Raw genomic sequence first — 25,690 nt, 5'->3', positions numbered from 1 at the left:
GCAGAGTGCTCCCTGAGGCAGTCTTCCACTTTCTGAGCAGGGACAATTTGGCTCTAAATTTGGCAGAGTTTCGGTTCACCAAGGAGAAGAATTTACTAACAAAACAGAAGGCATGTGAACTTGGTCAGAACATAGCTCTGCAAACAAGCTGGTCCTCAATAGTGAAAGTAAGAAAAATCCCAAGAATAAGTTGGACAGCACAACATGTCAATAGCCTCTCTTTTACCAGCATACCCACATCTCTGAACAAAGTATTTAGAAGGAGGAAGGACATTTACTCTTCTACTAGAAAAATGTTCTTCTCGGACCATGTTCTCAGACGTGCGTGGCAGACTCGGCATCTGCCTCGCTTCTCCCCTTTTGATAGTCTGTCTTCTAACTGTGTGACTGGAAGAAAAAAAAATCCCAGATTATTTGTCCGATCAGTAGAACGTGAGCGTCTTTTCCTCTGACACAAGAGTCCTGATGTTCTATTTAAAACTTTATTATAAAATGAGGGACAGGTAGTGAGGAAAGATAAGGGGAGGCGTAAAATTGTCTAACAAATCACTGTGTACAAATCAATTCAAACTAAAATACAATGCAAAAAGCAGAGGATAGTGGGCCAAATTCTCCTTTGATGCAAATGGCCACAGATCCACTGACTTCAAATGAGTTTTGCCTATTTAAGCAGAAGAGAACTTGGACCATGTTATTGGACCATTATGTTTCACTAATCCTTAGCCTTTCACATCTCTACCCCACCAAAATCCTTACTCTTGTTTCCTCGACTGCCCCCTAGCTTCCTATTGTCTTCTCATGCCAATATCAAACTATCCTTTTGTAACACTCCACCACTCAGGCCTCTTTCCACAACTCTCTTTATATCTGTCCCAGTCCTTGGGCCCAGTCCTGCCAGCTGCTGAGCACCTCATTAGAGTCACTGGGAAGGGAAACCAAGGGTACGTCTACACTACGGGATTATTCCGATTTTACATAACCCGGTTTAGCAAAACAGATTGTATAAAATCGAGTGTGCGCGGCCACACTAAACACATTAAATCGGTGGTGTGCGTCCACGGTCCGAGGCTAGCATCGACTTCTGGAGCGTTGCACTGTGGGTAGCTATTCCGTAGCTATCCCATAGTTCCCGCAGCCTCCCCCGCCCCTTGGAATTTCCAGGTTGAGATCCCAGTGCCTGATGGGGCAAAAATCATTGTCGCGGGTGGTTCTGGGTAAATGTCGTCAGTCACTCCTTCCTCTGGGAAAGCAATGGCAGACAAGCATTTCGCACCTTTTTTCCCTGGATTGCCCTGGCAGATGCCATAGCATGGCAATCATGGAGCCTGTTTTGCCTTTTGTGACTGTCACCGTATGTGTACTAGATGCCGCTGACAGAGGCAATTCAGCAGCGCTACACAGCAGCATGCTTTTGCTTTTGCATGACAGCAGAGATGGTTACTAGCCATACTGTACCATCTACCATACTATAACTTGGTAATAAGATGATCATGGTTACCAGTCCTTTTGCACTGCACCATTTGCTGCTGTCATAAGTGCCCCTGGCTGAGATCAACCAGGGGCGCAAAAGCCAAAATTGGGAATGACTCCCTGAGTCAATCCCTCCTTTTTGGTATCTAAAAATAGAATCAGTCTTGCCTAGAATATGGGCAAGTGTACTAGAGAACCACTGTATCATAGAACCAGAGAGTACAGCTGCTCTGTGTCAGATCCTGCAGAAATTATGAGCTGTATGCTATTCACAGGGGGTGCTCCTGCAACAACCCCACCTGTTCATTCCGTTCTTCCCCCAGCCTTCCTGGGCTACCGTAGCAGTGTCCCACCACTTGTGTGATGAAGTAATAAAGAATGCAGGAATAAGACACAGTGACTTGTTAGTGAGAAATGAGTGGAAGGCAGCCTCCAGCTGCTGTGATAGTCCAGACAGGACATTAAGCAGTGTGGAGGAGAGGAGCCCAGCATCCCGCTGCTAGTCCAGGGACAATTGAATCTTTTCTTTACACATGAAGGGCGGGGGCTGATGGAGCTCAGTCCCCTGTTGCTATGATGAAGACGGTTACCAGCCATACTGCACCATCTACCAGGAAAAATCAGGAGCTTTTTATACAGACGCCCATGATTGACCTCACTGAATGCTAGTCGGCATGGTTACCAGTCCTTTTGCACCGCCCCATGTGCCAATAGGCTGATGATGACGATGGATATCAGCCATATTGTACCATCAGCCACCCATGGCGGGGGGGGGGAGAGAGGATGTTGGTGTTGACCGCTGCAGCATTGCGTCTATCTGCAGCATTCAGTAAAGATAGGGTGACATGTAAAAGAGTCAAGAGAGGATTGTTTTCCCTTTCACTTCTGGGGGTGCGTGGGGGGGTGCGTAAATTGCCGAGCTATGCCCTGAACCACCGCGGACACTGTGTTTGACCCTAGAAGCATTTGGAGCTCAGCCAAGAATGCAAATGCTTTTCGGAGACTGCAGGCACTGTGGGATTGCTTGAGTCCTCCAGTCCCCGCTCCAGTCCCCCCTCCATGAGCGTCCATTTGATTCTTTGGCTTTCCGTTACGCTTGTCACGCAGCAGTGCGCTGAGTCCCTGCTATGGCGTCTGTGTGGGGATTTTTTAAAAATTATTTTGAATTTCGTCTTCTGTAACGGAGCGCTGATAGAACAGATTTGCCTGCCCTTACTGCGATCACATCCGCATGGTCCATGCTGGAGCTCTTTTTTTATTTTGATTTCGGACTGCATCGCCACCCGTGCTGATCGGAGCTCCACGCTGGGCAAACAGGAAATATTCAAAAGTTCGCGGGGCTTTTCCTGTCTACCTGGCCACTGCATCCAAGTTCAGATTGCTGTCCAGAGCGGTCAGTGGTGCACTGTGGGATACCACCCGGCCAATACCGTCGATCTGCGGCCACACTAACCCTAATCCGATACGGTAATTCTGATACTAGCGCTACTCCTCTCGTTAGGGAGGAGTTCAGAAACTGGTTTAAAGAGCCCTTTATATCGATATAAAGGGCCTCTTAGTGTGGACGGGTGTGGCGTTAAATCGGTTTTACGCTCCTTAAACCGGTTTAAACGCGTAGTGTAGACCAGGCCCGAGAGAGCTCAGCACTCACAGATATAAGCCCTTAAAGGTAAGAGACTATATTGTGCTATAAATTTTTAAGACCAATGACCCAATGATTTCAGTGGGAAATTCTGCTTAAAAACTGACTGCACAAAATGTTCCACATGCTTTTTACATTTAGCAAGAAAGAGATCATTGGATCATTCAGATTACTGCTGCTTACTAATATGTTGATTTTGAGCCGGATTCTCCTCTCATTTATACCAGGGTAAATCAGGAGTGAATCTTGGAAGTCAATGGAGTTACACCTGTATACTACAGAAGTAAGAGAGAATCAGGCTTTTCGCTTCTTTCCAATGCAATTTGGGCCTTGAACCATAGTTGTAAGACTGCATAAAATAGTTACCTCCTTGTAGGGATAGGAATTCGTATGAAGGCTTTGTATCTCAGCAGTTCCCTGTGGAAATCTTGAAAGTTCTTGAATTTCCTTTTCACTTGCCATGTAAAGTCCCCATGCGTGAACTCAACAGTATAAACATTTGGACTTGGTACCTGCAGGAAAGAATAGCACCAGTGTTTCAGTACTCAATGGGTAATCTTCTAGCATTAAATCCTCTAGAGTTTACCATTTTTTATTTAAAGGTCCTTACAACTTTTAGTTACAATTTTTATTAGACTCAAAACAGAACAGGCAAAGATTATTCATATTGCCCTTGATAGAGTTATTCCCATACAGACGTATTCATATTTTCTAAAACCCACTAGCTGATTTACAGAAAGTTAACTTGTAAGTGATGAGTTAACATGGTAACAGGAGTATGACATTAAAAATGGGATTGGGATTTAAAACAATGTTCCAATAACATTCATGTTCTGACCTTTTTTGTTGAGGTAAAGCGTTCTACTTCCAGAACTCGGACTTTAATCGGACATCCGGTTAGATATGTCTGTATATGAGGCTCTTTGAACCCTTGAGTGTTATAAATTGCAGAGAATGGGATGCCCACTGCAAATGATCATAAAATAGTAATTATCTTAACACTATTTTAACTATGAATAAGAGCGTAATAGCTAAGGGATAATGTAACAAGTTAATAATGATAATATAAAAATTTATATATTATTTTTCCCCAATGCATATCATGCCTTATTAAAACCTATTGAACCTCAGCTCATAGAAGTCTTCACATTAAGTCATCTGACTTGAAGAGTTCAAATGCCAGATATAGCACTTTCTTGTCATAAAATAGGGTCAATGGTTACCTGGAGAAATACAGTAAAACCGCAGCAGTTTGCACGTAGGTAAGCAACACATTCCATAATTCATGCACGAAATGAGCAGCCTCAGCAAAGATTTAATAGCAAAGTGCTGCGATGAGGTCTTCTATCACTAAGTCTTCATCCATGTTACAAAATATATTACAGGATATTTACTGATGTATTATGAGGTGTTATCAGGAATAATTAAAATTAAATTACACTTGTCAAATAAGTGAACAAAAGGGTGTTTTGTGTAGCAAGGTTTTTTGGTGGAGGCTATTTGTGTATGTTTGCAGACTTACTCATTCATACATTTTGGCAATTTGCAACAGGTCACCTAGGTACTAATGAAAATTGTAGGCAAGACAAAAAGCAGTGTTTTGACAGTTTCAGGGTAGTTTGTAAGTATTACTTTAAAGAGTTCTGAAACAGCCAAGCGTCAGAAATCTCGAGTAGATTAGAAAAAAAACATTAATCCTGTTTAAAAAACAAAAACAAAAACAAACAAAAAAAGCCAACCTGCCTTTATTAGATAGCGAGAAATGCATAGATGACAGACAGACAGGTGCAGTAATGTGCAGCTGCTGTGCCAAAATGAAATGAAGGGTTTATAACTTAAAACACAACAAAAGAAAGGAAATCCAAGTTAAATCTTAAAGCTTACTTAAGGCCTGATCCAAAGCCTACAGGAACCAGTAGGAGTCTTTCCACTGATTTCAATGGGCTTTGGATGTGCTTCTTATGGCTCATTCCTGCTGAGCAACTCCTAGAAGGTGCTTTGGATCCTCAAATTCAGGTTTGATCCTTCATGATGCTGACCACCCTCAACTCCCAGTTTAGGTTGAGGGCATCACTATGTTTTTTGTAGGCGTCTCAAAAGTACTTTGCAAGATGGCACCATCACTTTAAAGGTTTCACAGCCCGAGAGAACCAAGCACAGTTTCACGAGGCCCCACCAGAGCTTCAAAATCCTGGCCCACTCTCTCACTCTCTCCACCCACACTCCCTAACACCATCAAACTGAAAGCTTCATCTTCGCCTCAGCTGCACTGCATTGCTAAATCCTAGTGGGACATATGGTGAAAACAGATGGACACTAACTCACCAGTTGTTTTTGGATCATTCAACACGTCAGCATCCACCTCTTCCCCCTCAAAGTGGAGCTCCCTGGTGTCCAGGTTCTCTATTAAATTGCTCATGTCTGCTGCAACTTTCTCCAGTGTTGAGGTATTCACTCTTCTTTCACGGCTCAGTGACATCTTAAATGCTCGCTCACCAACAACACAGGGGGCTGTTCAAGGGAAGGGTTCAGCATTGTTATTGTTTCTGCAGCATCATACATGATAAGTTCAGGTGGCTGCCGGGGAATCTATCTGTGGTTAAGGGCCTGGTGTATGGAGACCCCTGGCTTCTCCACTGTCTCTTTGGCAGCATAGCTCAAATGGACCTGTAACCGTGGATTCCTCCAATCTATCACAGCCTCTGGAATGCCCTCTACAGGCACGTTACCATATGCCTGGCCACTGTGGACACAGAGGAGGACAATTTCAACAGCGTAAGGAGGGCTCAGCAGAAAAGTGAATGCAGCTTCAGGCTGGAATGGAAAACTTCCCTTTGATTTCAATGGCAGCAGGAGTGGGGGCCCAGGACATTTCCATTAAAGGTTATGGTGTTTCCCATTTGAAATACTGATGTTTTAGCTATGAGGGCTTCACCAGGATTGGATGTCACCTGGAATACGTCTACACAGAATCTGGGAGCAAGCCTCTCAGTCGGGTCAACAGATTCACGCGAGGGCTCTAAAACTGGCTGTGTAGCTTTTATGTTGCAGCTTGGGCTGGAGCTTGGGCACTCAAGCCTGTAGGGGGTGGGGTGGGCTCCAGCCTGGGTTGCAATGTAAAAGCACTGCCTACTACACTGCAATCTTTAGCTCGCTACGGCAAGTCCCACTAGCATGAATCTGTTGACCCAGTCTGGGAGGCTCTCTCCCAGATGCAGTGTAGACATACCCTTAGAAGCACTCTCTTGCTCTGATTTTAAATGGAAAGCAAACAGTGAACTTGCTCAGTCAGTGCATTAATGTGCAGTCAATTGTGTATTAAATCGTGCATGGGATAAAAAACACAAAGTACAACACGCTGCCCTATCTGGTTCACTGACATTACCAGCTACAACTGCTTCATACATAGCTACATTTTCAAACCGATGCGGAACAGAGAAAGAAACATCCAAAGTCAGTAGAGGTTGTTACCTGCTTTTTCCTTTGTGATTAAAAGAACATATTAATTCCAGATTTCTCCCTGCTTCCTCCCAGTGGAGGAACATTGTGTGTCACTACTTCCCCCAACCCCCCAAATACAGCTCACCCCCCAGCATTCCTCTGTGCCCCCATAGGGGATTGGGAGGGGGAGCGAGGAGCAACACCAAGTGCTCGGTGCATACAGGTCACTTTCCCCACCCGGGCTGTGCTGTGAAGCGAGCATCAAAAGCTGCTGCTCTCTGCCCTCCCCTTATGCAGCCCGGGTGGGGAAAGTGACCTGGACGCAGGGATCCCTGACGTTGCTCCTCGCCCCAACACCTAGGGGTGTGCGGAACAGCAACGTTCCAAGGGAGAGCGGGCAGCAATGCAGCTGCTCCATGCATCCAGATCCGTTTCCCCACCTGGGCTCAGGAGGGGGGTGCAAGGGCTGGGAGTGCAGGAGCTAGGGGCAAAGTGGGAGTGGGGAGCCCACAGGGACCAGGGCAATGGGGGGGGGAGGTGCACCAAAATAAAAGTTTGCCCAGGGCGCCATTTTCCCTAAGGCCGGTCCTGTCCGTGCACCTCACAGTCTTTAATGTATTTATCTTCTCAACATCTCTGGGGTGGGGTGGGGTGGGGAGGCAGTGCTGTTATCCCTGTTTTACAGATGGGGGTCGGAAGCACAAAGAGACTCTGGGTATGTCTTCACTACCCACCAGATCGGCGGGCAGCAATCGATCCAGCGGGGGTTGATTTATCGCGTCTAGACACGATAGATCGACCCCTGAGCGCTCTCCCGTCGACTCCTGTACTCCAGCTTGGCGAGAGGCGCAGGCAGAGTCGATGGGAGAGCAGCAGCAGTCGACTCACCACAGTGAAGACACCACAGTAAGTCGATCTAAGTACGTCAACTTCAGTTATGTTATTCACATAGCTGAAGTTGTGTAACGTAGATCGATCCTCCCTCCCCTCCCCGCCCCAGTGTAGACCAGGCTTAAGTGACTTGCCCAAGGTCATACAGGAAGTCAATGATGGAGTAGAGACCCAAGTCACAATCTAGTGTCCTAGCCACTGGACTATTGTTCCTTTCTAAAGGGCTTGTTACATGTTACACAGCACTTGAGTAAATCTCTTCATTGTTAATGAGCCTGCGGGAGATTACACCCAGTACTCTTTATGTTAGTGGAAGAAGCAGGTGGCGAGCAAAGGAAAAACAGCATCAGAGTCAGGTCATCTACAACTAAGCAGCAGCATTTTAGAAGACGTTTCCTGCAATTATGACTAACGTACTCCCTACCTCCTTGTTCCCCTGTTAGTAATCTGAGTCAGTGGAAAATCTGGAGAAAATGAGACATGACACAAATCTAGTAAGATCTTACATCACTTTTCGTTGCTCATGGATTTGGTTTGGTTTTTTAAGAGTTATTTCTTTCCTTACTGTCCAATTTGCAACCCTCATTAAGGTTCAGCAAGGCTTACCCACATGAAAAGCTCATGGCTTCAGTTGGACTTCTTGTGCGAGTGCAGTTCAGTATGATTAAAAGTTGCAGGATCAAATCCCTCATCCTTAAACACAGTTATGTTTAACCCCAGATAATACCCTCCTACATATCAGCATAATAAGAGACCCATCAGCATTTGTATGGCTCCATCATAAACATGCAGCTTGACAACTACACTGAAAAGGCTCAGTGACAGATTGTCAGCAGGCGTGAATCGAGCGGTTTTAAGTCAGTCAATGGAGCTAAGCCCATTTATACCAGCTGAGGATCTGACCCCCTTCAAAGAAATGATTTACAACAGTCACATGTCATTTTTGCTGTTAAATTTTGTACAGAATTGTTTGCTTGGAAAAGGGGATTTGTAACTTTTGCAAATAATTCACTTCACCTTTTAAAACAATAATTCATGTGTTTAGACACTTTTAAAGAATATTTGTTACTGTCTTCAAATAAAGGTAATGCTATGTAATTCTAAAAAATAAAAGAATTGGTTGCATCAGAAAGCAAATACCCATATTCTATTCAGACAGCGCCAAGAAACATGGGGTCAGATTCTCCACTCAGTTACATTAGTGCAAATCCAGAATCAATTCAGTTTCATGCGTGTAATAAAAGCGCAAAATCAGGGTCAGGCCTAGCATATCAGTTCTTTGTGAGTGATTTTTAAGCATGTTTGTGGTTCTGACACCTTCCAATCATCTGTGAAGCCCCTTATGTCATAGTGGCACAGAGTCCTTGACAAGGCTAAAAGGGATGACACATCCGGCTAGTTGTAGACTCATTGAGGACCCTCATAGAATTGTCAGATGCCCTTCTGTAAACACACACACACACACCCCTCTCTGCCCCTTTTATCCAAGGAAAGGAAATAAAAAGTATAGATTAAAATGCAAAACTACCAAACCACTCATTTTCATCTTCTATTCTACATCACTACACCGCCTGGCCTTTAATGCGAGTGCTGCATTGACCTGAAGAACAATGCTACACTTTTCCTTGTCATGACCAGATGCAAAGGCAATTCACTTGTGCCCAGGGGATCTACATTTTGTCTCCTGGCTCCTTGCATGCCTCTGCCTAAGCATTTTGTATGGTATGTAAACCACAGTCACAGGAGCTTTCCTTTCAGCCCTGAGGACAGGTATGCCGGACTTAACAGCCGCAGTTGACAGCCCTTTCAAAGCAGCCGGAACGGTGTATTCGATTAAATTTCACCCCGGTGACTCCAGTGGAGTTTCACCATGTGTGTGTTTGATGACTGGCTCTATAGAACTGTAAAATTCCAAATGCTCCCCAATCAGAATATACAGTCCACTAGAAAACATGGGTCTCCCAGTGTGCTCACCTCACTAGACCAATTACTGACATTCCAGAATAACACAGAGAAGTTTATAAGTGTGATTTCATATTGAATACAGGACCTGATACTGCACCGCTAATGTCAGTAAGAGCTTTGCCTAGGCTGGCGGATCAAACCTACAAGATAACAGTATATTTCATTTCCTGCCCTACCACCATTATGCTGTGCAATTATTTTACTAGGACATTGCCACTTCTAGCATATGCATGCCATTAAGGGATGGCCACTAGCAGCATAACATTACGTATTTATTCTACCTGCATTTATATCTGGAAAGGAAACAGAATTTTCTTCAGTCTGAAAAGATGTGTTTTATCCTTCGAAGTTCAGCCCAATGAATCATGATGGCAACTGGGCTTGCACAAGAGCAGGGTTTGCGTGGCAAAAGTTAATATAGGCACAAATAATGATTTTCCATCTTTATCACCTGCTGTGGCGATAAAGACTCGATGAGAAGAAATGGCAAACAAGCACCTTAGAGATTATGTCAAGGATGAATATGTACGGGGTGGGTTCGGCATCGATCATAACGTCTTCACCTTCCCTTCGTTCTTTATTGTGCCAGGCACAAGAGTTCTGCTTGTCAGATGAATTGACATAATAAGTTAATGGGTAAACTATTAACAAATGTATTGAGTCCAGTTATGGCTGCAGCAGGCCTGTTTGCCAGTGGCAATTCTATTTCGGCTACATCTGCTTTCACAGTAGCAGCCAGATAGCACAAGTCAGCACAGTGCAGCTGGCACAGGCAGCAATGGGGGTGATAATTTGCTGCTGGTACGGAGAGACAATCCCCTGGAGCAAAGCAGGTGCAGAGACGGAAGTATGGCTCCGTGAGCCACAATTCTCTCCCTGGGATGGGGCAGCAATGTGCATTCCTTAGTATAGGCCGTGTCCCTGTGGCAAAAATCTAGTCCACGAGCCATAAATTAGCAGCTCAATTACTACCTATTCCCTGTCTCCCCCTCCCACCTCACCCCAATGTGACCTACTTAAGGGCTGACCAGAATGGCAGCTCCTGAGCACAGGGCCTGCTACTGAGTTGCTGCCCCGAGGAGCAACTTGCTGGAAAGGCAACAGGGAGGAGCGAAGAGCAAGAAAAGCCATGGCTTGCCTCTTCCCCACTACATGTCAACCATGAGAACTGGCTGTGGCTGGCCAGGCAGAGGGAATAGCAAATTACCCCTCCCTGCCACAGACACCCAAACGGCACAACCAGGGAGCTCTGAGAAGCACCCAGTCTCACTGAAGGGGCAGCATGCCTCCATACTGCCCTTTACAATGAGCTGAGTCCAACAGGTCCAGTTTAGCTCACTAAAAGTTTCGCTAGGGAACAGTGGATTGGTTTGGCCTTGTTTCAAACACCTGAATATTGTGAGAGTGAAAGCTGACCACCACCTTGAATGTTATTGGGCTCATGTACGGCCCAGAGGCTAAAATCAGGGAGAAAAAAAATCCATTGAAAGAACAAGGTGGGCAGTGGAGCCGAAATGAGGGTAGAGTGAAAAACAAGAGGAGAGAGAGATTGTGAATACAGAATTAGAAAGGGGGGAGAGAAAAATTCTAGGGACAAAAGCAAACACTGTGTATGTGGTATCCCATTGTGCCAGCCTAGTTTATAGCGCAGTTTTTCTCTCCCTAATACATAGCTTGCTCCACCTGCGTCACGTTGCCTGTCTATCACAGAATGTGAGCTTCCCTTCATCTAGCACAAGGGTAGGCAACCTATGGCACGGCGTGCTGATTTTCCGTGGCACACACACTGCCCGGATCCTGGCCATCGGTCCGGGGGGGTCTGCATTTTAAATTTAATTTTAAATGAAGCTTCTTAAACATTTTAGAAACCTTATTTACTTTACATACAACAATAGTTTAGTTATATATTATAGACTTATAGAAAGAGACCTTCTAGAAACGTTAAAATGTATTCCTGGCACAAGAAACCTTAAATTAGAGTGAATAAATGAAGACTCGGCACACCACTTCTGAAAGGTTGCTGACTCCTGATCTAGCAAAACACAGATCTGAAATCCTGACTAACTCTTGAGGGCAGGGTTTAATTACAGGAAGAAAGGATTGAACAAAAATTGTCTTTATTAACCCTGAAAAGAGTGCGATAGGTTTGCAACATCTTAAACTAAGGGTTGCCAATCTTGCAGTTTTATCATGAGACTCATGAGAATTGGTGGGGTTTTTTTAAACCCAAGCTCCTGGGGTCAGATCATCACATGAGAATCTCAGCTTTCATTAACATAAAAAGTTTCTAGTCTTTGTGGATGTAGGGGAAAAACTTGAAAATGTGACCCCTGAAGGTTCAAAAATCAGAAGGCAAATAAAAAGAGCTCAGATTTTTTTTTTAAATCTCATGATTTTCATTCTACCCTCATTTTGGAGGGCCTGGCTCATGATTTTTGAACACACGGGGTTGCAATAATGCAGACTACATGAGATTCACTCATCCCCAGTTTCTTCCATTATGTATATTATTTTAGCTAATCCATGCCTTCACCACTTTGTAACGAGGTTATGATGCTGACATAAGCTATTTTAAACACTTATCAAAGACGATGCGATAACCTTAATTTAGGAAAAATTCAAGTTAGCAGAGCTGGCTTCCAGCAGAAACAGCAATTTCCTGTTAATGCTTCCGAGCATATGATACTGTGCATGCACTCTCATCCTCACTGAGACAAGCACTCCCACAATCACTGTTGATTAGCCTCATTTCAGTTCTCATGACTTTTCTCTCACCCTACTGACCTTTCAGTGAGGTTTCTTAGAAAAATCCCCAGTTCCCATTCTTGGTTTTGTGTCGCAGCACATAGTACTTTGACAGGACACCATGTTAAAGTCTACTCATTCAATTCCTGTGTACAGTGTTGAGCAGACAGGAGTTGTGATGTTCAGAGTCTCGAACAAGAACAAGAGCAGCGGGGGGAAAGAAAATAACTGAACTATGCATTCCCTTTCTTCCACCCTGCTGCTCATGAGTTGCTGCTGAGTTAAGCCAGGAGCTCAAAAGGCCCCCAAAGTACATTGCCCTCAATAATCATTTGCTCTGCTTGTGATGAAACCTGCCTCCGTCTACCTTCTTCCTAATTCTTCATCTTCCCTGTCTTGAAACTCTGGATCTGGGCTGCTGCCACTTTCCGCAACTCCCATTGGCCGGGAACGGCAACCTGTGGCCAGTGGGAGCAGTGGGCACCCATTCCTGCAGACGGTCAATATAAACAAACTGTCTTACGGCCCACCAGCAGATTACCCTAACTCTGCCCCCACTGACTTCAGTGATAAAAATCCCATCAATTTCAGTGAGGGCAGAGATAAGCCAATATTGAGATCTTTAGAAAGCTCCATCCAGTCTCACTAAATGTGCTCAACACATATTTTGACAGGCCAGCATGCAGGCAGAGCTGTGCATGGAGACTCTTTTTAAAACCAGTCCCATTAGGTACAAAACCAGCAGGAGCCAGGCCAGACTCCACAGAGATGCTACAACAAAGCTGGGATTTTTTTTAATACCACAGAACAGTCCCCAAAACAGGAAGTCATTTATGTTGCAATGCATTCCTCTCAGTCCAATAAAAACTAGACTTGATCCAAAACTAGAATATCAAGATCAAACAGCCATCTAATTTTGGATTCAGATTGGATCCTGGATCTAAATTTCATGACTAAAACCCACCTCTATTCAAAATAAACATATTACAAAATTATTATTGAGAAGTAAAGCTCATGAGAAAATCTTCAGGAGCAGGAACTCAATATCTTGTTCCTGATGACTCGTAGCTGCCGCCTTTCGACTATATTGGGTTTGTATTATTGATTTCTATAGTTCTTTTTGTCAGAGACACTGATTGGCAAGCCATGAGTCAGCTAGTTTGCATAAAGAGAATGCTTAAATATTGGCACCAGATATCCTATAGGACTCAATCAAATGAATTAGAATCAGAGTTGGCAGGGAGTTTATAGGCCAGATTCTGTTGTAAATCACAAGTAACTCCATTTAAGTTACTGCATATATTATTATTATTCTTCATTATCTGTACTGGTAGCACTGAGGAGCCCTAGTCATGGACATAACACAATGGTGCTAGGTGCTGCACAAACACAGAACAAAGATAGTCCTCTGTTCCAAATAGCTTACAATCTAAGTATAAGACAAGACACAACAGATGGATGAAGGCAGATAGATGGGGGAATGCAATGATGGTCAACAAAATAGGAAGTGGTCTCAGCACAGCAGTTGACTAAACCACCTCTACACTAGAACAATTATCTTGTTACTGATAGTGAGTATTAGCAACAGGTGAGTTGAATGAGCGCTGAGCACCATTTATCTGCAAGTTTAGATAAGGACAAACCATGTTGAGCTCCAGTCCAGAGAATGTGGTTAAAGCTTGAAGAGGGGTGGGTTCTGATGTTCTGGGTCAATATCTGGCTGAAACAGATTCTTTCATCTTGCACCTGCACAATTCTTAATCATTGATGCCACTCCTGGTGGCAATAAATGACTCACCTAAGAACTGTTTATGGACACAATTAAGTGTCTGTTACAAACTTGACTCCCTTCTACACTTGTGACTTCTTTCCTCATGCATGTTTTGCCCCATTAGTTCATTTCATTTATTTAGTCTCCTCTCTGTATTAAAGATTGATCATATTACATGCATTGTCTCATCAGTGATTATTGAAAAGAAGTGAGAAATATGCCAGTTTTCCATTGCACTCAGCACATTTCCCCACTCCTGAGACCAGTCTCAAAGTCATGCTGTTCCCTTTCCGATAGTTGGGTTTTGTTTTAATGCTTTGCAAAACATGAATGTTTATAGAAGAACACCTGATTCTGATCTTGCAACAATTTTACACGATGTTACTTCACAGGCGTCAACTGTTACTCCAGATTTACACTGGTTCAAGTGAGATCAGAATACAGCACTAAATGTCTGGACACATTTTAAATTATTGTTTTCTTAAGCCTATAATTTGCAAATAATGGGCCAGATTCCCAACTGGCATCAATCATGGTAGCTTCAGTGGAACTATGCCAATTTATGCCAGTGAGAACCTGGTCCTTTCGCTTTAAGAATTGGTTTATATGAAAGCAGATACATATGAAGAGAGTAATTGGTTCATGGACCTAAAATCTTAAGTGAGTTCCATAAGCTCTACAGATGCACTGAGCAACACATTTTGCATTTGGATCTCTGTCAAATCATTCACCCAGACAGCTCTCTATTGGCTACACATCTAATTAAGTTCATAAAAATAAGCTATTATTTCCAAAGTCAACAGTAATTAATTTGCTAAACTGGCTCCAGAGCTGCCTTATTAAAAGCTGCATATTTCCTCTTCAGAGATCCTCCAAGAGACTCATGCAGATCTGAGGCTAGCTGTTTTAGCAGAATACCAGCATATCGCCAGTTAATAATGGCTGCTGACCCTCAGATAAGTAATTTGTCCAGAATTTTGGAAAGCTGCTTCTGAGGTGAGAATTTAATTCTAGATAAATAGGAAAGAACTAAATACATAATTTACAAAGTAACTTTTGATCTTTAGTCCATGCACCTTCCAAACAGCTATGTCTATTTAACTGGCCGAGGTAAGCAAGGACCTATGCTCAACTTCATGGCATTTTTTTCTGTTTGTCTGTCTGTCTATAATGCAATAACATCTGAATGCTGTGCCTGATCAATTCTAATATTTCAGGGAACGTTCTAGGCATCAACAGGTGGAACCCTATTGATTTTAGTGAAAATTGGAAAACCAGAAGGGGTAAATAGGGGACACATGGAGCTCCTGCCATCTGGGTAGCTGACCCAGCAGCTTCAATTGAGCCACCTCAGTAACTGTGGACAGTTCAAAAAACCAGCTGAAGGCAGCCATTAGCACCTTCCTGCATAACGCCACACCCCTTCTCAGCTCTGCTCATTCTCTCAATATTTGAGATCCTAAATTAGGAAGAAAAGAAATAAGAATAGTGGCAGGAAAGAGGGAATGGGGGAGTACACACAGCACCCCTGGCATGGGGGAAGTTGAAATGGGGGCACACTGAACCCATGGTGTGAAGGAGGAAGAATGGGGGGTGAGGACATGGGGGACACACAGAGCCCCTGGCAGGTGGCAGAGAGGGAAACTGGGAGGGCACACAGAGTTTCTGCCATGTGCAGGGAATGGGGCAGCACACAGAACCTCTGGCAGAGGGGACTCGGAGAACCTGGTATAGAGGATTGGGAATGCGCACTCAGGCCTGCCAAGGCGGGGGAGGAGGGCAAGGGGGATATTCAGAGCCTCTGGCAGGGGAGGCGGTGAGGAGAGTTGCAGGTAGTCCCTGAAACAGAGGGGAATGAGAGGTGGAGGAGCCCTGATCTATGCTATTCACTTGGCCTACAGAAGCAACAGAGTGTGCAACCCTCTAGTTTAGTTGCATTTGGAATATTAAGATTTTCCTTCTCTATCATAAATAACAACAAGTACCTTATAAAACCATGGTGTGATTTTAATGATCTTAATGCTCACATGTACAAAGGAGACTGCTTCGCCACCAGCTCAAGTTTCATATGTCATTCAGCACTGTTCTGGGATGGGGAGACAGACAGATTGCCACCTGCCAAATTGTATTTTCTGCATTAAATTTCAAATGCTATGTGGTGAGTGACAGCACTGGAATCCAATTAAGCATTTAAATCCAACTGCATTTAAGTGGATTTAAGGCATAATTGGACATACTACAATAGTTCCCATAACTCAGAAGAGCCAAATTCAGCCCTGGTCCGCTGCCTTTGACTAGGCTGTACCTGCTTACACCAGAGCTGAATTTGGCACTAGATATCAAGCTCAGGGTAGTCTATCAAGACAACTCAGCTGCCCACTTCCCACCCTTGCATGCTTATTCCACACACCCCTACACACACTTGGGCAGGTACTCGCTCCCTGCACACAAACCAACAATGAAAATAACCCACGCAGAAGAGTAAGGAGGCGCCTTGCCCACATGATCCTCTGTTTGAGCAACTGAGCTCCAGTTATTCTGCTGGCTGTCACCTTGACCTGACCTGGTGATATTCTTTTTCCTCCTTCACCCTGTTGATTTTGTTAACCTTCCTATATGAAGAAATAGGAACCCCAACTCTTGTAAATTACATTTTCCCAGACTGCTACACCCTGGCATAGGTAAATGCTATATTCATTGTGCTTCTGCTTCACATGACCTTGATGAACTTATGCTCTCAGAAATACACCAAAGATAGTGAGTTACGATTATGATAAATGTACTCAATTTTCTTGACTTCCTTCTTATTATTGCAGACACGTCGTTCGTTCTAAAGCCCTTTGTAACAAAACAGAGAATACTGCTGAGTCCAGTATGTAGTATGAAATCTACTTCAGTTCTGGAAAAAACTAGCTCTCTGGTCAACTCACTTAACAAATTGCTACATCCACCATCATCCTACTTATGACTGATACTCCAGAGTCTTTCAAACTTCCTCTCTGTAAGGCTCTTTTCAGCTCTACTGTTTACATAAAATTTGCAACTTACTAGTAATAAATCATATCTTAATGTGAGGCCATAACTTTCAATTGTCATTCATTTTATTATTTATTTGTATAGCAATAATTCCTAGAGGACCCAATTTGGACTCCACTCTGCTCAGCACTATATACACACACAACGAAAAAATAGTCTTTGCCCCCAGAAGCCTACAATCTAAGTAAATAATACGAAACAACAGTGGATACAAACACACACAGATGCTATTTTGCATTCTCACGTCACATGCTCACCCTCGGCCATGTCTAATAATGATAACCGGACAAACCTGCAGCTCATGCCAAATATAATTATGGGCCAAGGACTTTCCCCCTCTCTGCCTGGAACGCCCACTGATTTCACTGGCAGTTCCTGACATGGATCAATGGTAGTGTAAAGTCCTGTGAATCACTGCATTTTGCCCTTTCTCTAGCAAATTAAAGTTATAGGTGCCCTCTTGTAGCCAAACCAAATGCCCGAAAACTTATTCACCAACTCGGGTCCTACACGCAGCAGCTCCTGCACCACCAGGCTAGATATGTGCTCCTTTCAACTGGGAATCCGGATGCTAAACTGGTGTTTTTCCTCCCAAGCTGTCCCTAAAATGGAATTTGAGATGTGAGCCTCCAACCCTTACATAAGTAGTCCCTGCTCATGGGAGTACTCCCACTGCCTTTAAGCAGACTGCTCATAAGATTAGGGGCTGCTTGTGTCAGCGAGGGTGGCAGAATTGGGGAATGTGATCTGTTTCAGGAAATACTAGAAGACGTGCATAAAAGGAATTGCAAACTGGGTTCATGTAGCAAAACAGCTGTTCTGTAGGCTTTGGAATAGCTTTCTGGGGCCCTCAGAAATATATTCATTGTACAGGCATTTTGAGGCCTCCATAGGTTTACATTAGAAATTACAAACTGTTGACAAGAACAGGCACTTATGGACTTATTAACTGGAGCCATGGCACTGAAGGAGTTAATATCAAAAAGAGAGGGGAGGGGAAAAGGGGTATTAAGAGAGAGAAAGGAACTAGGATGCATTTTCTGAATTAAAGATGAACAGACCATTATAAAACTTAAATGGTTAGATTCCAATTTCAGTTACATTGGTGTAAATCCAGAATGACCGCATTAGCTTCAGATTTGCACCTGTTCAACTGAGATCAGAAACCAGCCTAATTAACGGTAATCATGTTCAATATAAAGAAAGAACTGGCAGAATAGGTGTCTGTTTCTTAATTAAATAAAACTAAACACCAGCAGATTTATGCAAAGTAGCATGCAATACACTAATTGCCATTGCCGGCAGAAATCTTTTTAGGATTCCTTAAAACAAAACATAGATTATTATATCGTCAAGGAAACCAGAGCATCATAAATATTGCCAATGTACTTAAATGTATAACCCATCAGCCCTGCTGCCACGTGGTTACCTACACACTTCCAATAATATAACAATAGATTAAATATTACTTTTTGTCAGTTGTTGTGCCCATTTGGAGTATTACTGCTCAGCAGGCTTTCAATGAACAATTTTGGCAAATACACAAGAAATACTTGGGGGTAGGGGGAAACAAAATATATTAGGGCTCAGACAGTACGTCTTGTTTGCTCCTTTTCCCGCTGAAGAATATGGCCAAATTGCCACAATCTCATTAAAAACTCAGCAGGATCAGGCCCAATCTCAGGAATTTCTTTCTCAGTAAACATTTCAAAGTGGCCATGGACCATCTGTTATACTGTAAGGGTCCGATACCAAAGCTCATGGAAGTCAGTGGGAATCTTTCCATTTACTTTAATGGACTTAGGATCTGATCCTTAGAGCACTGATTTTTGATATATAATAAATTAAATATTCTTTTCAAAAGCATGTGTTTCATAGGATTTCATATTTTCAGACTTTATAGCCTTTTAAAGCCTAGTCCAGCAATCTTTACCATGCAAGGATTGCATGATCAAGCACTCAGAAAACTGATAAAGACCAGAGACAAATTTCTGCATGACAAGTATGAGTGTTACATACTGCTCCAGGATAGCATTCTCTAGTTTAGATTATTTCCATGGCCCTTTAAGCATGAGACAGGTAACGGTTGCAATTCACTAGGCAGATCTGAGTGCTGACATGTTAAGTGTCTCTGATTGAGCATTCAAGAAAATACCAAACAATGCATGTTTTGCATTCTTTATAGAAACATGCCAAAGGAACCATGTAACTATATTTTCCTGAAAGACTTCAACGTTGAATAAAAAGAGCACATTTGTACAAAATAAAATGATTCTACGACTATTTATTTTCTTGTGTACCAGAACAATAATAAAGCTCAGTCTCTCTCAACCCAAATATCCCCGTTTCATTTGTACAATGAGATCACTTGACATCACAATGTGTTGTCATGGAAATGACTAGGCTGTCACAAGTTATTTATACCCTGTCAGAAGTGTGCATTATTATTATTACCATATTGGGTCCAGAGGCCTCAATCAGAAATGGGCCCGACTCGTACTAAGTAATAGGTAGCAGCCAATCACTGCCCCAAAGTGTTTACAGTGTAATTTGAGATGAGGTGCAGCAACTGAGAGCACTAAGAAGTCGACTTGATTTCACAAAGGAAGAAAAAAAGGCTGAGAAACAAATACGTTTGTTTGACTCGGAGTAACACTCAAAAATGGTATCATTTCAAAGACCTTGGAGAAGTATCTGGAGAGCAAGTCTAAGGTGTCTGATCCTTTACACATTAGTAATGTTCCTAGGTAAAAGGATTGAGAAATAGAAAGGTACTTCACCAATGGGGTTTGTAGCATGAAGGCGTGAGACTGGTTCAACGTACATTACTGCATGAAACAGAGGCCAGGAAAAGCAAGTAGAAGGTGAATCATCCACCTGCACAGGTTTGGACAGGGAAGTTGAGCAATAGTGCCATTTGTTTCCTTGCACTGCATTGCTGGTTTGCGATAAAGATCTGTCTTCTCCTTCAGTCTCCAAGTCACTTCCTTTATTTGTGTATCCAGAAACATTAGGTACAAACAAGCCTGATCCTCCATTTCCTGCACCCTGTGTAATCATTTCCACCACAGTGAAGAGAGGGTGAAGCAGGTGTAAAACATTATATACCCACTTTGCACTGGTGTAAATAACAACATCAGGTTCAGAGCAACAAGAAATAGGCCCATTATGTTTTGATATGGAGCCACTCAGCCCTGGACTGCCCTTAAAACATAGACTGACTTAGCTATGTTGCTCAGGGGTGTGAAAAAAAATCACACCCCTAAGCATTGTAGTTAACCAGACCGAATCCCCGGCATAAGAATCCTTTCATCAACCTGGTTACCGCTGGTCAGGGAGATGGATTATGTACATCAGTGGGGAAAACCACTTCCATCAATATAGGAAGCATCTACACTCTGAGCACTACAGCAGCACAGTTGTAAGTCAGGAAAACAATGGCTTGATTCCCCTTCTGTTGACACTGATGTGAAAAAAGTTAAACCATTTAAAAAAAAGATTGACATTGAAACAAAAACTTTTTGATTGATCCTGTGCAGATTTTTTTTTCGAGTTATAGGTGTGATGTTGCACTCCATATGTTTTATGGAAATATGCTAGTAAGTGTGAATATAATGTAACTGGAATATGCTTCATGCAAAAGGTCTCTTGTAAGGTATCATTACAAAGCTTATAATCTACTGAGTGTGTTCATCCTATTTGTATGAATGTATCATTCTTGTATCTGAAACTAGGAATATAAAGTATAACTCTGAGGTCCTACTGTAATTATGCAAAGTGTGGGCCATTAATGGTGGTTTAGAATCATGATGGCTCCCACTGACTAGGACAATTGACTGTAGATGGCTCTGTTTACCTGCAAGCCTCCACGGTATATGTGTGGGCCAACCCTGGAAAAATGGAGTGGGGCTCACAGGACATGTGAACATGTCACATGATACTGGAATCCATCATAAATGTGATGCTTTTCCATTGAGAAAGAGGGGTGGAAACCCAGAGAGAGAGAGGAAGGATTCCCACCTTGTGCCAAAGATATAAAAGGGGTGGAACAGAAAAAAGGTGGCTGCCAGTCATGAGAAATCCCTTAGTTCTGTCTGTTAATACTTGGAACCACTTAAATCCTACTTTTTATACTTAATAAAATCACTTTTCTTTATTAATTAACCCAGAGTAAATGCTTAATACCTGGGGGAGCAAACAGCTGTGCATACTCTCTACCAGTGTTATAGATGGCGGACAATTTATGAGTTTACCCTGTATAAGCTTTATACAGAGTAAAACAGATTTATTTGGGGTTTGGATCCCATTGGAAGCTGAGTGTCTAGGTGCTGGAGACAGGAGTACTTGCTGAGCTGTCTTCAGTTAAGTCTGCAGCTTTGGGGGCGTGGTTCAGACCCTGGGTCTGTGTTGCCACGGGCTAGCAAATCTGGCTCAACACGACAGGGGTCTGAAGTCCCAAGCTGGCAAAGAAAACAGACTCAGAGGTAGTTTCAGCACATCAGCTGATAGTCCCAAGGGGGTCTCTGTGACCAAACCCGTAATAATAGGTTCAAGAAAGCTTTCAAGATTTTTATGTTTTTGTCTCATTTCAGGATGGGGAAAAAAATGTTGTAATCTTGAAACTCTCTTGGGACAGGAAAAATCTTCTCCCGCAGCAATAACCACAACTCAGCTTGTTCAGCATATGAAATGGAAAGATGCCTGTTCCCTCCTTCTGCAAAATATTAATAGGATTATTACCCTCACATTGTTAATTCTGCTTGTATGTTATATCTCTGGTACACCTTTGTGTGTCTTGTTTATTTAGACTGTAGGCTCTTCAGGGCTGTCTCTTACTCCATGGCTATATCTTCACCCAAAAAGTGCATTTTTACAGCAAGATAACTAATGCAAGTTAGCTACTGCTGTAAAATCCTAGTGGAGACAAACACAGGTGGAGACTTTTTTACCTCAACCCAGGGCCACCCGGGGGGGGGGGGACAGGAGGGGGCAAGTGGGGCAATTTACCCCAGGCCCCACAGGGGCCCCCACAAGAATATAGTATTCTATGGTATTGCAACTTTTTTTTATGGAAGGGGCCCCCGAAATTGCTTTGCCCCAGGCCCCCTGAATCCTCTGGGTGGCCCTGCCTTAACATAGCTAGTCTAGGTCAATACTATACCCCACACACTTGCAAGGGGTTAAAAGCTACTTGAGCCTTGTCTCACTAGGATTGTCCTTGTGCACATGTGTTTATGTTCGGTAGACGAAGGAGAACAGAAAGTCAGCAACTCAAAGTGATAAAGCAAGATAGCAACTCAAGGTAATAAAGAGGGGAAAATGTTGCAGAAAACAGTCAGTAAACCAAAAGGAATAAAACAAACAACAACAAAAAAACATGTGAACTATTGCCCGTACAGAAGTGCTAGCTAGCTGAGATAATAGATAGTACAGGAAACACACACCCAGAGGAAATCATACTTCTAGTTTAGCAATGCCACACTGACCACCACATTTATACTAACACTCGAGTCATGTTTTCACTATAAAGTCTGTTTAGACACTGAGGTCTGATCTACACTACAGTTCTTTGTTGGTATAACTGCATCACACCGGCATATGAAAAATCTACTCCCCTGGGCAACGTAGTTATACCAATCTGACCCCCTGTGTAGACAGCGCTATGTCGGCAGCGACACGGCCACCGGCTCTTGGGAGGTGGATTAACTATGCTAACAGGAGAGCTCTCTCCAGTCAGCATAGGAGCGTCTTCACTTAAGCGCTACAGCAACACAGCCGCATAGGTACAGCTGCATCAATGCAAAGTTTTAAGTGTAGACCTGCCCTGAGAGAGAGAGAGAGCTACCTCAAGTTAGCTATCTTAATATAAAAATCTACACCTTTCTGACAGTGAAGAAATAGCCTTACTCTGTCATGACAGTGCCTAGCCCAATGGGACCTTTGGGCACTACTGTAATAGAAGTAATAATGCATTACTCCTATGTTACTTTATCACTTTGCCCTGTCCTTAACCTCAAGATAAGCAAATTTTGGTTCAAACACAATGTCTAGGGTGGCAGGGTCCTTCCCTGCTTTTGCCCATGTGGATGATGGAGTTATTTTGTATATAACAAGTTTTTTGTTCTTCTAGGCATAAATGATTCATCTTTCTGCCTGCGTCTCCATCTTTCTCCTCCCTTCGGGAGAAGTAGAAATATTCACAGATTGTTTAGAGGCTTTCTGTTCTCATGTATCCACCAAACATAAACACACATGCACAAGGACAAACTCACAGAAGTCACTTTCCACTCCTGTTTAGACAGATGGTTTTCTCAGAGATTAGAGCGCCTCTGAAAAATACTAGAGTGGGCGAGTTGTCTGACAAATGAAAAACAGGTTTGGGCTTTGATTATCTAATCTTCCATTTATATTACTTATTGACTTTAATGATCTAGAAAGCATCTGTGGGCAGCATGTTCTTGAGATGAGTGATATGTCTGAGCCAGGTTTGACTTAGACATGATCCCGACACTACAGGGAACTCCTGGGATAGTACCATTGAACAATGTACAGATCCAGTGTTCCCAGCTCTCATGATTTCATAGCAAGTCTTATGATATTTGGTGGTATTAAATCCCCAGCTTCTGGAATCATGTGATTAGGTGAGAATCTCAGCTTTCATTAAAAAAAACAACCCAAAAAGGTTCTAGGCCCTAATGGCTGCAGAGAAAGCTTGAAAGTGTGAACCCTAAAGAGTCCTACCCCAGAAGGCAAATAAGAAGAACTCCATATTTTTTATTATTTTTTTAAATCTCAATCTCATAATTCTTTTTTGACGGGGGGGTTAACTCATAATTTTTGAACTACTAAGGCAGTACTTGGCAATACTAAGATCACAGATAGGCATCTGTTCCTGTGCAAATGCATATGTTTATATATTACTAACGGGCAGTGTTGCTACACCGCCTTCAGCACAGAAGGTACGGGGCTGTGGGAGGAAGGAGAGAAATGTGCTTGCCCTCCTCCTCTCACTCACTGGTTCTCCTGCTGCTTCCCCACTCAATGCAGCACAGCAGCTCGCCTGAGCAGAGAGAGGAAGGAAGCCCAGAGAATGTTCGAGGCAGATGAGGAGCAGAAGCAGAGGAAACACTCAGAACCCTCTTCAACTGTAAACCTTTCCAGGGCAGCGTGTGTCTTTTTTCCTGCCTTGCCTAGCCTAGTGTTGGCACTTAATAAAAAGTAACCACAGGCCAAAACCTGCTGTCTTTACTCACTGTCCACTCAACCCTTTCTTGGTAAACTTTCGATGATGTCAACAGCAGTTTGCCCAAGCAAGTAAAAACTGTAAAACTCAGTGAACCTGACTGCCCCTTCCTGCAAAAAAACACTCAGGAGGGGGAAAGGGAGAAAAATCTCCACAAGGTCTCTCGCTGGGTTTTCAGCTAATTGTCCCGCTGGGACGGAGGGGCCTACCCACAATTCTAGCAGCTTCACATGGATCCCAGGAGCTCAGCAGAAAGCCAGGGCTATCCAGATCTAGGCTCTGTTTTAGAGGGCAAGGAGAAACTGAGGGAAATGCCAGTGGGGACCAACTGATTGGGACTAACTCTCTCAGACAACCTCACAGTTCTGAAAAGCCACTTCCCCATCCCATTTACAAGTAAATGGAAAGGGGTTGGTGGTGTGTGAGTACAGTAACTCCGCACTTAAAGTCGTCCCAGGTAATGTTTTGTTGTTACCTTGCTGATCAATTAGGGAACAAGCTCGTTTAAAGTTGTGCAATGCTTCCTTCTAACTTGGTTTGGCAGCCGCCTGCTTTGTCCACTGCTTGCAGGAAGAGCAGCCCGTTGCAGCTAGCTGGTGGGGGCTTGGAACCAGGGTGGACCAGCAGCCCCCCTATCAGCTCCCCGCTCCCCTAAGTTCCCTGTGCAGCAGATGCCCTGCAGGCTAGCAATTGCCTGCAGTTCAGCTGTCCCTCTCCCCACTGCCCTGTGCTGCTCCTGCCCTCTGCCTTGGAGCTGCTCCCCGAGACTCCTGCTTGCTGTGCGGGGAGGAGGGGAGGAAGAGGGGGGCTGTCAGGGTGTCCTCCTCCTCCCTGCTTCTGCACCCCGCTTACCCCATCTTCCATAGAGCAGGGGGGCGGACACATGACAAGGCTCAGGATGAAGGGAGCTTGCTGGCAGCAGCTGCGGTTTCAGCAAGTTGATCTAATTAACAAGGCAGTGTACTTAAGAGTATCAGCTACTTAAAGGAGAAATGTGCATCTCTCTCACTCTCTCTCTCTCTCACACACACACACACACACACACACACACACGGTGTGTGTCTCAATCTCTGTCTGCGATGCTGTCTCCCCTCCCTCCATTCCTGCTGCCTTGAAGAGTGTGAGAGTTAACCCTTGAGGGCTCAGCCAATTGCTAGTTCATCATTTAGCAGTAAGGCATTCCCTGGGAAATATCCCACTCTCTGACTCCTCCCCTTCAACCAAGCTTCACAATCATCATCACTGTGTACCAGTATTAAATTGTTTATTTAAAACTTATACTTTGTGTGTGTGTGTGTGTGTGTGTGTGTGTGTGTGTGTGTGTGTGTGTGTGTGTGTGTGTGTGTGTGTGTGTGTGTATCAGAGAGAGAGAGAGAGAGAGAGAGTGTGTGAGTGAGTGTCTTTTGTCTGGTGAAAACTTTTTTCCTCTGGAACCTAGCCCCCTCATTTACATTAATTCTTATGGGGAAATTGGATTCGCTTAATA

At 43.6% G+C, this 25,690-nt stretch overlaps 1 protein-coding gene and 1 long non-coding RNA gene across 6 annotated transcripts in view; one reads left to right on the top strand and one right to left on the bottom strand.

Moving 5' to 3' along the window:
* Positions 1–25,690, bottom strand: part of PLD1 (phospholipase D1) — a 142,022-nt gene that overhangs the window by 76,285 nt on the left and 40,047 nt on the right. For 4 of the 5 annotated variants that reach the window (XM_039490032.1, XM_039490034.1, XM_039490030.1 and 1 more), the window contains 4 exons: positions 5,438–5,623; positions 3,951–4,078; positions 3,479–3,624; positions 279–387 (listed from right to left, as the gene is read on the bottom strand). In XM_039490032.1, the coding sequence (XP_039345966.1) occupies positions 279–387; positions 3,479–3,624; positions 3,951–4,078; positions 5,438–5,591 (537 nt within the window). In that variant the 5' untranslated portion in view covers positions 5,592–5,623. Of the gene's footprint in view, positions 1–278; positions 388–3,478; positions 3,625–3,950; positions 4,079–5,437; positions 5,624–25,690 lie in introns of those variants that run through there. The other variant, XM_039490031.1, reaches the window with a different exon arrangement.
* Positions 19,432–22,264, top strand: LOC120372703. The gene is made up of 3 exons (XR_005585126.1): positions 19,432–19,825; positions 21,554–21,723; positions 22,172–22,264. It is a non-coding gene; the product is annotated as an uncharacterized LOC120372703 (long non-coding RNA).

This window comes from Mauremys reevesii, linkage group 9, assembly GCF_016161935.1.
Source record: "Mauremys reevesii isolate NIE-2019 linkage group 9, ASM1616193v1, whole genome shotgun sequence".
Taxonomy (NCBI): Eukaryota; Metazoa; Chordata; order Testudines; family Geoemydidae; genus Mauremys; species Mauremys reevesii.
Note: the sequence above shows the minus strand (reverse complement) of the source record. Positions and strands in the feature narration are given on the sequence as shown.